At 35.6% G+C, this 13,095-nt stretch overlaps 1 protein-coding gene across 1 annotated transcript in view; it reads right to left on the reverse strand.

Moving 5' to 3' along the window:
• Positions 1 to 13,095, reverse strand: part of DCN (decorin) — a 39,888-nt gene that overhangs the window by 9,481 nt on the left and 17,312 nt on the right. Inside the window, exon 3 of the mRNA XM_010121831.2 lies at positions 9,188 to 9,300. Coding sequence (XP_010120133.1) covers positions 9,188 to 9,300 — 113 coding nt within the window. The remainder of the gene's footprint in view (positions 1 to 9,187; positions 9,301 to 13,095) is intronic.

Consider the following 13,095-nt stretch of genomic DNA (forward strand, 5'->3'; position numbering starts at 1 on the left):
GGCCTCCATAAAAGCTCTGTTACGTGTAATAGATGGTCTTCATATTCCTCTGAAATTTTGGATTACTGCTAGCTCTCTTTCTTATTAACCAACCATGACATAAAAAGGGAGGACATTACTGTCAGAACAGTAAGGCAGTTAATGGAAAGAATTTCAGACATTATACATGTGAGAATTAATCTTATAATTCCATTTGTTTGCTATCTACTTATCAGACTTACAGTGCTGCATATTTGTGAAGTTAATTAGGTAGAATGGGCTGTATAAATATAGATGTCAATATCCATTTATATTTATTACTACAGAATAGCCATAGAACATCTTTGAACACTAACCCTATTACGCTATTTGCAGAAAATAAGACAACAGTTGCTGCTAAACCACAAATTTTTATATTGCATACACTGTAGTTAACATTCAGTGCATTTTAATACACTTTTAATATCTTCAGAATTACACTTTTTTCTGTTTCATGGAGGAAAATTGAGCACTCAGTTCCTTCCACAATCAGTTAAGCATGAAAACAGTACCAAGAAATGTATCAGCATCTGTAACAGTACCTCTCTATGGTGAAAACAGGAAGAGAGGTGAGAAGATAGTCTAAAATGGTATTTGATGTGTGTTCTTTCCCTAATGGACTCCTCTTGCAGATCATCCTGAGCAAAGCAAGCAGTGTGCTTTCTACATGGTTTCACTGAGAACACGTAAAGCTGACTATATCTGGTTTTAATTTTGTATGCTAGCTAGCAATAACACATTTGTAAGAGGAGATAGTAAAGATCACTCGCAGTTCAACAAAGTATTTCCCTAACAATAAGCCTTTCCCAAAATAAATATATTGGTTAGTGGAAGTCATGGCCCCTGCTCTCTTTTATTTGAGCCTGAGTTAAAAGAACTGCTACAAGAAACATGGGGTACACATGAGGTGTGGTTTTCTAAGTATTGCCAGAATTGAGACACAGATGTAGATTCTGCCCATAGTGCAGCTACCTGTACAATAATAGGACATGGGAAACAATCCAGCTGTCATGAAGAGTACAGCTTGAATTATGCAGATAAGTGTCTTTCATAGTTTCTATCATAATAACAGAATAACTGAATGTGTCACTAATTACTTTTTTTTTTTTAATTTTACCATTGATGTATTTTTCAAGATATCTAAGTCAATATTCAGTGAGTGACTTCAGTGAGCACTTGAAATTATTATCTTGCATCCTGCTTTGTACTACTTGGTCATTTGTTTCAGCTAAAGATCTGTCTTACCTTTTTTTTTTTCTTTTTTTATTTGATTTGTTTTAACTTTGTCACCTTTTAGATAAAGTATGTTTGAGCTCTGATTATCGTGGTTGATGGTCTGATGTGAAATATTTCTTGCTGGAAATACATTCAGCTAGGCCCTGTAATGTAGATATTCTCTGAGTAGTTGCTGTTAGGAGGATTGTTACAGTTCTTCAGAGCAGAACTGGTAGTCCTAAACAAAATCAGAAATCTTCTAGGTATCTAGAATTAATCTGCTCTGCTTTGCCAATGCTTTCTCCTAAATATGATCATGGTTTTTTGGGGAAACACACAGAACTGTTGTTTTATTCAAACATTCCAGAAGTCTTTAACTTAGAAATGATTGTTTCTATCAAAGCTATGTTTAAAAAGACCGATTTCACAGCAGAAACATATGTATGGTGGTGCAAGGTGGGAAGGTATCACAAGCCTGTAGTTTTCAACCTTTTTTTTTACCAGAATATAAGTTCCCACTTGCACCCTGCTATGCAAGTCCCAGGTCCTGGTATTTTAAACTTGCGCTATTTTTCCACATTGTTGTGCAGCTGTAAAGAAGAAAAAATAAACCCACACATCAGAATTTGCAAGCAAAGTTTTACTGTCTCCTAGAGCAACAGCAAATGATGAGGATAACACACCAGCATAGCACCTGGCAAGCCATACCCCTGGGTTCCTTTCCCACTTCACAATAACTCTATTATATGCAAGACTTAAAGAATGAAGTTATTAGCCTTGGAGTACGGCTGTTTACTTTCATGAGAATGTGTCCCGTATGGTTTGCATGTAACAAAAGTTAAAACAAAACAAAATAAAATAAAATTAAAAACTCGGGGGACTGCAGAGGTCAGTGAAAACAGGAACTAGAGGAGAAAAACCTGGGGAAAACATCTGCAGGCAATGCTATTGAGGAAGGGATGTTAGGCAAAAACATGCCACATGGACTAAGTATCCTGAATAAAGCCCAGATGTCGTGATGGGGTACTATATTAACCTTGTCAAAGGACGTATAAAAATTTTGTACAGGGCAAGAAGTACTTGGAGTGAAAAATAAGGGTTGATCCGAAAGTGCTGAAAGTGCAAGAGCCTTTGGCCACAGATAGCATTTGCAATGTTGCTAGTATTAAATTATTTGGCAGACTGAAGAGACATGACAGCCTAGAACAGAGCCATAGGACTTAATACATTTATTCAAAAATCTGTCTTATTCCACACTTCAGTTTCTGGTGGAGAAAAAAGATATTTCTTTTAATATAAAGGTACCCCTCTGAAAAACAAAACACAACAAAACAAAACAGAACAAAACCCCCCCCAACAATTTCCAATAAAAAGGCTGAGCACAACAATGCAGTTTTCAGCATGACCTGATATGGGTGCTAAAATATTTAGCCATAGGTAAGAAAAGAGGCAAGAAAGAAAGAGAAAACAAAGAGACATCAAGTATTAAAATAATCTCTTTGTCAGGCTTGGAGGGTTCATAGCAATTTCCTAAGGATAAGAGAAAAAAATAGCTTCCATAGTAATTTTCCTAAGATAAAACTTTTTTCCCTTGTTGTACATCACACACAAATACTGCACTGTAAACACTGACTCTGTTAAAATATAGCACTATGGACCACATTATCATGACCAGCAGTTTAAGTGGTGCTCAGAGAAGAGAAAAAATCCAAGCTTTGCTCCAAAGATGGCTTACTTTTTACTGAAACACCTCTGATATTAGTGTAGTAAGAAAAAAAAAAAAAAATCAGTGTATGACAGGAATAGATGCTGGCTCAGTTGAAGTCAGTGGGAGTCTGGCCATTTAGCTCCTTCTGGCCTGGTTTCTACCTCAAATATTTATTCCCAAAACAGAAAGGAGGATTCACAATTCAGGAATATTTTGGAACACTTGTTGGCAGGCTTTTGTCAAAATACATCCTGACAAACTGCAGAGGGAGTGTGTGGCAACCATGTAGGAACTAGCATAGGATTGTTCTTCTTGGGGTTACCAAAACTTACAATTTTTACCCTGTCTGGAGGTCAGGAGCAGAGGATTGTATTTTTTGGTGTAATTTCATTATGTGAGAATCTCAGGGGATTGTTTTGAGGAGTTTTCATCCCTACTTCTGTTCTTCTTAGTTTAGTGTATGTTGAAGTAACAGCCTTGCCACAATCAGAACTGTAAAATGATCAGCAAATTTTTATCAGACGTAATATGTGGTGATACATCTGTTGTGCCAGCTGGGAATGGTACTCTTACCTAACATCAGGTCTTTAAAGATGCATGCGTCCTTCAGGGTTTAAACTGAAAAGTCAATCTGCCGACCCAATGGAATTTCTTTAATTTCCTGGGTTATGTATTACATTATTACCTTGTTTTTATTACAGTTCTGCTAGGAACAGTAATGCCTTAAAAATTGTAAGCTCAGGAGTCAGACTTCCAAATAAAAATAATAATAAATTTGGTCCTTTTTGTTTGCCTTATGGTTTTCGTTGTTAAGTCATACTCACAACCTGGACATATAGTCCAGCTTTTCTGCCAAATTATTAGGAGTGGATGTATATTTAGGAAAAATTAAAAACAAAACAAAACAAAACAAAACACCAAACCAAAGAACACCAAAAATATAAAACCGGTCTTTACTTTCTTCTATAATTGTGTTATACCAGGACACAGAATTCTACAAAATAGGTATTCATTTTTAAATTAATTTTAAAAATCATAAACATTGGTAAACTGAAGGAACCAAGAGCCCCTGAATCCAAGGAGGTCTCTGAACAGAATTCCAGATGTTATGCCTCCTGAAGGGCCCCTGATCTGCACTTAAGGCAGGAAAAGGATAGAGGTATAAAAAACCATGGCGGTGCCATTATTCTTTATTTGTTGTTACTTGAAGTCTTTGTTAGGGTTGGTAGTAACCCTACCAAAGCTAGGATCAAGCAGACACATCTAAGAAAGGCAAGGAAAAAAGGATGACTTAGAAACAAGAGGGAAGAGATGAATTAACTGTGAAGGAAGAAGATGGCAAGGCATTGAAACAACAGCCTGTCAGTACAAATGAAAGACAAATGCGGAAAGCAGTTTGATCACATCCATAGCACCTTGTTGAATAATCTTGCAAAGCCAAGGAGCCAGCTGCAGACTTAGTTTGCGTGGAGTTTGAACTCTCACTGACAAGTATTGTGTAATGTGACTTGCACAGATGACCAGGGAGTATTTTCCTGCTCCAACAAAAAATAATCCCATTGCTCTGGAGTTCTGGAGAATCTTTCAGCCCTGTCCTTGTCTATCAAGACAAGCATTTTCATAATCCATTTTATCACATCTTACTTGTTTATTTTATTGTTGTGTTCTATAAATTTTTCTTTTTTCATTAGCTTAGATTGACTCTCTCCAGAATTTTAAGGATCTCAAAGTATTTTCTTCTGTTGCTTTCCTCACATGAAAAGATCTTTACCCTCTGCACTTTAAAAATGTTTTCCATGTGTGTTGTGTGATGCACTTTGCTTGTTTCAGTGGAAAATCTCATTGTGTGTTAAGCACAATGCAACAGAGAGTCTGAGGAAATGACATTTCTCTAAGGGAATAATGCATTTCAGAAAAAAATGTTTTTCAGAATTATTTTTTTTTTTCAGAAACCTACAGTTGCAGTAAGTGGAAACAAAACATTTTAAAAGTGGTATCTTTCGGTCCTAAGAATGTCTGCCATTGATGATAGTGGGAACTGAGTTCAGAGGTAGAAACTGGACAGCGATATCTGTCTTTGTTTTTTTTACAGTATGCCAGTGGTTACTGACTCTTCATTCTGTGATTTGTAGAGCATTATGTTTATTTAACTTCTCTTGTAATTATCCCTGGGAAAAAGGAACTGAAGCTGTAATGATTCATCAGAAGACTGTGTTCTTTCATTAATATTTTTTGATCCATTAGGAGCTTTTCTGTATCCCTGGAAGATGTTCTTAAACTTTTCTTCAGTCAATCTGAGCTCTTGTCCTTCCATAGGGAGCCTTCTTTTGATTTTTTTTTTTTTTAAAAAGGTAATTTCTAATGCAATACACTATTTTTCCACTTGATATTACTAGAAATCATGTTTCAGTTTATTTGCCCATACATTTAGAGTGGATAATCCCTTAGTGTGGATATGGTCATAACCTTACACCCTTCTCTCTTTTGCGCAGATTTTTTCTTTCAGTATTAATACAACTGATTTTAGCACAGTTGTACACATAACCATGGCTTTGCATAGCTCTGCCAGCTTAAATTAAGCAATGTTCCATTTGATTTCAGGCCAATAGCACATTCATCTTCTTTTGCTGTACTAACATTGTGCCACTGAAAAAAAATTCCTGTTGGAAAAGCATGCAGTCACTATTCGGTTGTTTGTGCCGTTCTTATAGTGATCTAATACACAGTAGTCTCTTTTACCTCTTTCTTCCAAGTGCCAGGTGTTATGCTGGTTTGCTTTGGCTTTGCCACACAGCATGCAAGTCCATGTGGTGTTTTTGTAGACTCCTCCTTCACCCTGCATGAGGGTTTACTCATGTAGTATTTCGGATTCTCTATTGTGTCCATGGGGTCAAAGTACTGTACTCTATCCAGAAGTGTCAGTCTGCCTGGAAAATTCTAACAGCTTCACAGAAGATATTTTTTTCCTGGCTTTTCTAATTGTGCCTTGCTGATTGTTTTGCCACAGTTCTAAATCATAAGGAAGTCTTTAACATAGTATCAGACAGTTTTCTGAAACCACAGTTCTTGGCCCTAAAAAAAAAAGTACTATCCTATTTTTTTTCCTATTCTCCCAAGTTCTCTGGTAAAAAAAAAATATATTTTATCTTTCATTTTTAATTAGTGTGAAGTCTCACTGAGTTTTTATAGTACAACAATAACAGCTTAGCCACTTTTTCCTGGATAAATTTAAACCTATAAAAATATCAAGTGCACCAAAACTGTTGACTCTGGTGTTTTTCTGGCAGGCATCTATTATCTGCAGATAAATATTCCCTTAGTTGCACCCTTTTCCAATTGCTAGCTGTATTTTGACAGCTGCAGACTTTGACTGCTCTTTTACCTACTCAAGAAAATTTTCTGATACAAAAACTATTTTGTAGGTATTAATTTCTCTTTCATTTCCATTTCCATGTATTGTGCACTCAGAACATAAGCAGTTACATTTGTGCTGAAAGAGAAGCCATGGGCAAGTTATAGGTAGATCCTTTCTTTTCTCCTTACTTCATCTGGGTTTTAGCATAAGCTGAACTTTAGGTTCAACCCAATTTATTCATGAAAATATCTTCTAAAACTGTCACACCTACGGTTTGTGACGTCTACAGGAATTAGGAAGGAATTTTAAAGGAATATTCAAAAGGAATAAACTGAATATATTGGGGTTTTTTTCAAGATCTATTAAAATCAAGATTTAAGAAATTGTTCCCTTAATTGACTGCTTCATGGAAGAGGTTAACTGATAATTTTAGATTTTAGAACAATAATACTGATAATTTATGTAAATCTTCCTGTTTTAGTAGAGTATAAGAAAGCTTAGTCTAAGAAGTCTAGAATCTTTGGAACATCACACTGTCAAGTGTAATGCTAACATAAGCAATGTTTATCAGGGAATATGATTAAAAAGCAGACACATTATATATATACACACACACATACAAATATATATGTATCATACACACACACGTATCTCCTTAAAACAAAAGTGACAATGGAGCTCTGTCAACAACAAAGACTTTGAGCTATATTTATCTAAAAACAATATTCCCCTTTCACTATGACTCTGAAGAATATTTAATTGCAAGGTGGGGAGTGGGAATCATTCCCAGATATTACACAAGAAGAATGATGCCTGCTGAGAGTAAAGATGGTGCCTAGTTACATAAATGTACTGCATGACTAAATTATTATTTTGAGGAGGAAAGGATCATTTTTTTGTTCTTGAGTAAATCCAGGAAATCTGCATTCGTTATTTGTTAAAACTGATGTTACTGCTGTCACTCTTCTGCATGATTTCCCCTGGTCCCTAAGCATGTACTGGGTACTTTTGGGAGTAAGACAAGCAAATGATCTCTTCCCTGAAGTGTTACCTATTTAATTCACTATTAAATTATATCTCCAGTAATAAAAGAAAAAAAAATGCGTAGAGTTAACCTCAATGAGATGACATATTTCACAACAGCTTAACTCACTGTAGGATGTATAACAGAGACCTGAGCTGAGTGCCAAGTAGGCAGAAGTCACTGGGGGCAGTGTTTTTCATCTGCAGTACCATGCTCTGACTCATTTCATGGAGTGTCATGAAGAAGGATTGCAGAAAGATTAATTTCACTGACAAAGCTTTTCTCTTTTTTTAGAATCTTGCAGATGATCTCCTCTGAATACACAGGATTTCTCTCCAAGGTGGAAGAAAAGCAAAACAAGTGGGCAGAAATTAGGGTGTCGAATCTGTTCATTAGCCAAGCAGAGGAATTGAAAAAAAATTCTGGGGCACCAGTCACCTCTTCTAAAAGCAAGTCAGTTGAAGATGTGGAAGCACCTATTTCTGTTGACTGTAGAGGTTATCTATGTAACCAGCTCAAGTATAGACACCTATGCTAATATTAGATTATATGAACCTAATCATGATTTACTCATGCAACTCCCTTCACTAGGGACAGACTGGCATTGTGCCTATTCCTAGAAATGTTTTAAAACTTTTCTTCTAGATGTTGCGTTAAAAAAAAAAAGAACATAGGAGCGAATTTAGAAGTAATTAAGGAGATAAATGTTTATAGGATTTTTTTTTTTTCCAAATATGAAAGGCTGAATGCAGATTCTGATTTGAAACAGGGCTTGTTTGGGTGAGGGCACTGGCACCGTGAACAGATAAAAAGTGGGAGTTAGCTTCTTGATTTTGAATGAAAAAAAATAAAATAGAAAAAGGCTGTGAAGAGCCAGGAAAGCACAGCCAAGTAGTTTATATTGGTTATAACCAAAAGGGATCAAATGGAATAACAGAGAATAAATTGAGCTGGTGAAAAGCTAGAAAAATAATATTTTCAGAAACATGCCTAAGCTGGGTATTACTTTCAGAGGCAGACAAGTAACAGCCTTTTTCTGACCTGGAAAGAAAGACGTATTTCAACAAAATTGAGGTAAGACTATTAGGTATGAATTTTAAGATGTTGGTAAAAAGTATAGAAATAAGGGAGGAGGACTTCAGACAGAGAAACAAAAAAAAAATTGGAAACGGAGGAAGGTAGTTGTCTGCTGGAAACTTGGAAAGGAAGAGGTGAGCCAGAAAAAAAAGGTAGTCACAGAAACCAGGGAAGGAAAATATTTCAGCAAAGAGGAAAACAGACAGCAGTGTTGGAAGAGACTGGCACATAAAGAAGGATGAGGACGGAGTTTTGCTAGGAGAAGGTTATTGCAAAAACACAATTTCATTGCAGTGCAGGGGGCAGACGATTGATTTGAAATTATTCTTGAACTAAAATTAGTACAGAAAAACTGCGGACAAAGGTGGTATATACAAATCTCCATGAACTCAGAGGTGAGAGGGGAAGGAATAGAGTAAAAAGGGAGAGAGGTTCCAGGGTGGAGACGGGTCTGCTTTTTAAGCAGAAATAATGAAGTCACTGTGTCAAAGGGACGGAAAACGCAAATAAATAGGTGAGAAAAGTTATGATAGAGATCAGGAGACTGGATGGACAGGAGACATATAAAGAACTGAAAAGAGATGAGAAACTTCTGCTGTATAAAAAGAGAGTTTGCAGGAGATAAATGGGAAAGGAAATAAATGGGCTGGGCTGGTGGAGGAAGATCACAGAATATTTCATCAGTTTTCCTTAAAAATCTGAGAAGCAGGCCAAACCCACATTTTCTTTCCTTTTTTTTTTTTCTTTTTTTTTTTTTTTTTGGCAAATGCTTGTTCATTTGTACACTTACATGAAGATTCTTCAAGTTCTTGAAATCTCCTTCTTTAATTTCAGTGATTTTGTTGTTCTGTAAGTCCAGTAGAGTTGTGTCGGGAGGAAGGTCTCTTGGCACTTTTTCCAGACCTGGAGACAGTGAAAAGAACAAACAATTGACTTGTAAGAAACTTTAAATAAGGGTCAGCACTTTTCTTAGCAGCATTTACCTTTCAGTAAACACCATTTCTAGAACTCATTTCCTCAAGAAGCTTATGAAGATTTATCTGAAAGTATTCCTGTCTCCAGCCAGTCAAAGGAAGTTTTATTTTCCTATGTCAAATGAAAATTCATTTATTCACATTTCCATTATGCCCTTTTCTGAGAATATATCTGAGTTATACCTTGAAGCAAAGGATTGAGTTTGGGAAAAGTATTCCTAATATGTTTAATTCCACTGAATTGTGTGAATAAAAATTGCTTTCTAAAAGAGATATGGTATTTATTAATTTCACTGTGTGTTAGTTTTTGTGGACAGAGAACATTTCCTGCTATTTAAAAAGTAGCAGGCTTTTTTGAAAGAAGTACAATAGTTAATTATAATCATTTCCAGAAAAAAAAAAATACTGTTTGTTTGACAGTAACTGAATAACTTGCAGTAAAGTCCACCTTAAAAAAAAAGCCCCAGTCCACCTCCCCTCTTTTCTTTCATCTGAAACTATGTCCAAGTTTTCTGGAGAACAAATCTCTTGGTTTCACTACAACTGCCAAAAGAACATCAGACAGTTTAAATTAAAGACTCTCTTTGGGACTATTTTCTGAATAGCTGATATGTAAGTCTGATGAAGTCATGGAAATGAAATTATTTAGTGTTAAATAACACTTGCTTTACCCAGCTTTCCTTTCATACTGTGACTTGGAATAGAGCAAATCTTTTATAGTCATTCTGATTTACCACAAAATTAAAATGTTCTTTCCTAACTAGTCTTTTTTTTTTTTTTAACAGAACGTGAAATGCTAAATGAATGGTTGGTAGGAAAAATTTATAGACACTAATAAAGTCTTTATATAGGCATCTAACAGAAGTGAACTTCTCTGGATAGAACAGTCTTTACTAGTAAAGTTTTTAACAAATATTTCTGAAGCTATATTTGAAAGAGCTCTCTGCAAGTATCATCAATGTCTCCCCAGTATGATGGTTGACTGCATAATATTGTTCTCAGATGAAAGATATATACCTAAATATATTGTTGTTTTAAACCTATGTATTTTAATCTCAAGCATGGTACTGCAAACACAGTGAGATATGCTTGCCCAGAGATAAGATATGCTCTGTCCACAAAGGTTGGGAAGTCTCCATCCTTGGAGATATTCAAAACTTGACTGGACAGAGTCCTAAGCAACCTGATCTAGCTGACCTTGCTTTAGCAGTGGGATGGACTAGACGGTCTCAAGAGGTGACCTCCAAATTCAACAGTTCCGTGATATTTAATGTTTATCACAAATGTAAATTATTTGACATCTGGAATGCAGGTTTCTCTGTCAAAATCTAATGTTAAGTAAAACTTCTCTTTCAATCAGTTTTAGAATATATATACATCTATAGAGTAAAAAATATGGATGGCTGTTATTTGGAAAGATTATGGAAAACCATGAAAAGAAGCATATGTTTGGTACTATATTTAATTCTTTTAACCTATATAAAGAGCACTAGTATATAGTTACTACTATAAAATTTTACCATGAACTCTAGAGAGCACACAGTGATGTGTATTGGACCTTTTTACTACAATTAGTGATGCACTAAGAATTCATTACAGATTTGGCCATATTCTTTAAAATATCTGCATGCAGATGAGGCTTCCAATTTGTCTTTAGGTGCCTGGTCTGAATCTTCCAAAGTGTTGAGCATTTCACAGATCCCACCGGTATCTGTAACTGCTGTTTGCTGCTTAGCAAAATCTGGAAACAAGATTGCTTTTTTAGTTAGCTATATATGGGTGCAGGAGACCTAAACTTTTGAAAAGTGTTTGCTGCTTTTAATCTTAATTTTGAATTGATAATACTAGTCTGTATAGGAAATATTCTGTTGTCCTACCATTACCAAAGTCTGGTTTCTGAATTTAAAAACATCCCAGCTACTCTTTCAAGTTTATTTTCCCACCTACAAGTTCTCTAACATTAGCTAAAAAATATTAATATATTTAAATCTGATATTTAGTACAATACAGATTAACCTGGCTGAGTTTTAATCACACTAGCATCCAAAAGTTTTAAAAAGCACAATCATCAGCCTGGGATGTACATAAAATGACAAGAGCCAAAGCTCACATCTCATCCTGTTTACCTTACTGATATTCAGTTCATGAATACATGATACAGACTAAGATTCTTCATATTTCTAAAATAACCTTTCCTCATTCAGGCATGGACTTCATTTTTACTGAAGGCAGTTGCAAAACTCTTATTACGTACAGAAGTGTAGGACTAGAGTTCCAAATATATAAAAATGTGATACCGTATAATTTGTATGTTGGTTGTCTTTGGACAGTTTCTGGCCTCAGCAGAAAGGAATGATGTCAGCAGCTAAAAATTCTTTCCCAGAAAGCACTACTTTTTCAAGATGATAATTTTGTTATAAGGAGTTTTTATAGTCTAGCAACTTTTATAGCATGTTTCATATATAAATACAAAAAAAAAGAGGTTTAATTATTTGTATTCAAAGTAATATTACTAAGTTCTGGTTGTCAGTACATTTATATTAATAGACTGGTATCTGTAAATAAGTGCTTATGGCGGAAGCTAGGGCACATGAGAGCTATACAGCTGTCCTTTATGTGATGCCCTTGGAACATACTTTGTAAGAATATTTGGATTGCCACTGAAGGGATCATTTGCCAGAGACTAAACTTCAAACTTAATTTCCAACTGTACATTTCAAGCTTCACATAACAGCTTCTAAAAGCTCAAGTGTTATCCCTGAATAATTTCTCAAAGCAATGAACTTAAACTGTAAATGTTTCGTGTTATAATGATAAGTCAAATTTAATAATCATATATCTATTTGTGAAAAGTGATTTATAAAAGCTTCCTATCTCCTACTAGAAACTAGAAGGATGTACAATGCAATAATTAGCTTTGCATGCAAATAATATAATTGCCATCCCTTAAAGCGTTAAACTTGTTTTATCACCTGTGTCATGTATATTCTGTTATGCATTTCCTGAAACTGTTTTCAAAAATGTTTCAGAAAACAGCTATAGATCTTTTTTTTTTCTTGACCTGTCTGAGTTTTGAAGAGCAAAGCATAGAGGAGTGCAGGATGCACCAAGGGTGCTGGAGAGACATTGCATTGTCATTAAGAAGTTTAGTACATTCTCCAGCTAAAAGCAACATCAACTGGAGCTCTCCAGTGGAGGAAGAGTTTATAAATGGGTGGATCTGGACACTGTCTTGTAAAATCAGCAGCTAAGTAATTCTGGACTAAACTGAGGTGTTTGAGGTGTGGACTGGATCCAACTATTTCACCACTTGTCACATCTACGTTGGCTTCAAGAGCTGTGCTTCAGCTTGTAGGTCCAGGTCTCTATATAGACAGATGTATCTCCAGGTAGATACATGTAGGAGGAGCACTGATGTAGTGCAAACTAGTCTTTGTGCTGGAGATTCTTTGCCTGGAGAGCAAACCCTCAAACTTCTGGTCAGGACAGGTCAATAGACATCCAGTTCAGATGAATGGGCGATTGAACTAACATGATAGCATGACAGAATTTGAAATGAATGCTGAAAATTATAATCCCACTAGAAGCTGAAATGGCTCTTGGCTCCTGGAATAGAATTATGATTTCCCAGGAGGATTTTTTGATTCCTCTGTCTGGAAGACTGAGAAGTTTAGAGGGGAACTGTGGGCTGTCATTACTACTCATTTCTGAGAAACTCAAGTGA

This window comes from Chlamydotis macqueenii, chromosome 1 (assembly GCF_036417535.1).
Source record: "Chlamydotis macqueenii isolate bChlMac1 chromosome 1, bChlMac1.mat, whole genome shotgun sequence".
NCBI lineage: Eukaryota > Metazoa > Chordata > Aves > Otidiformes > Otididae > Chlamydotis > Chlamydotis macqueenii.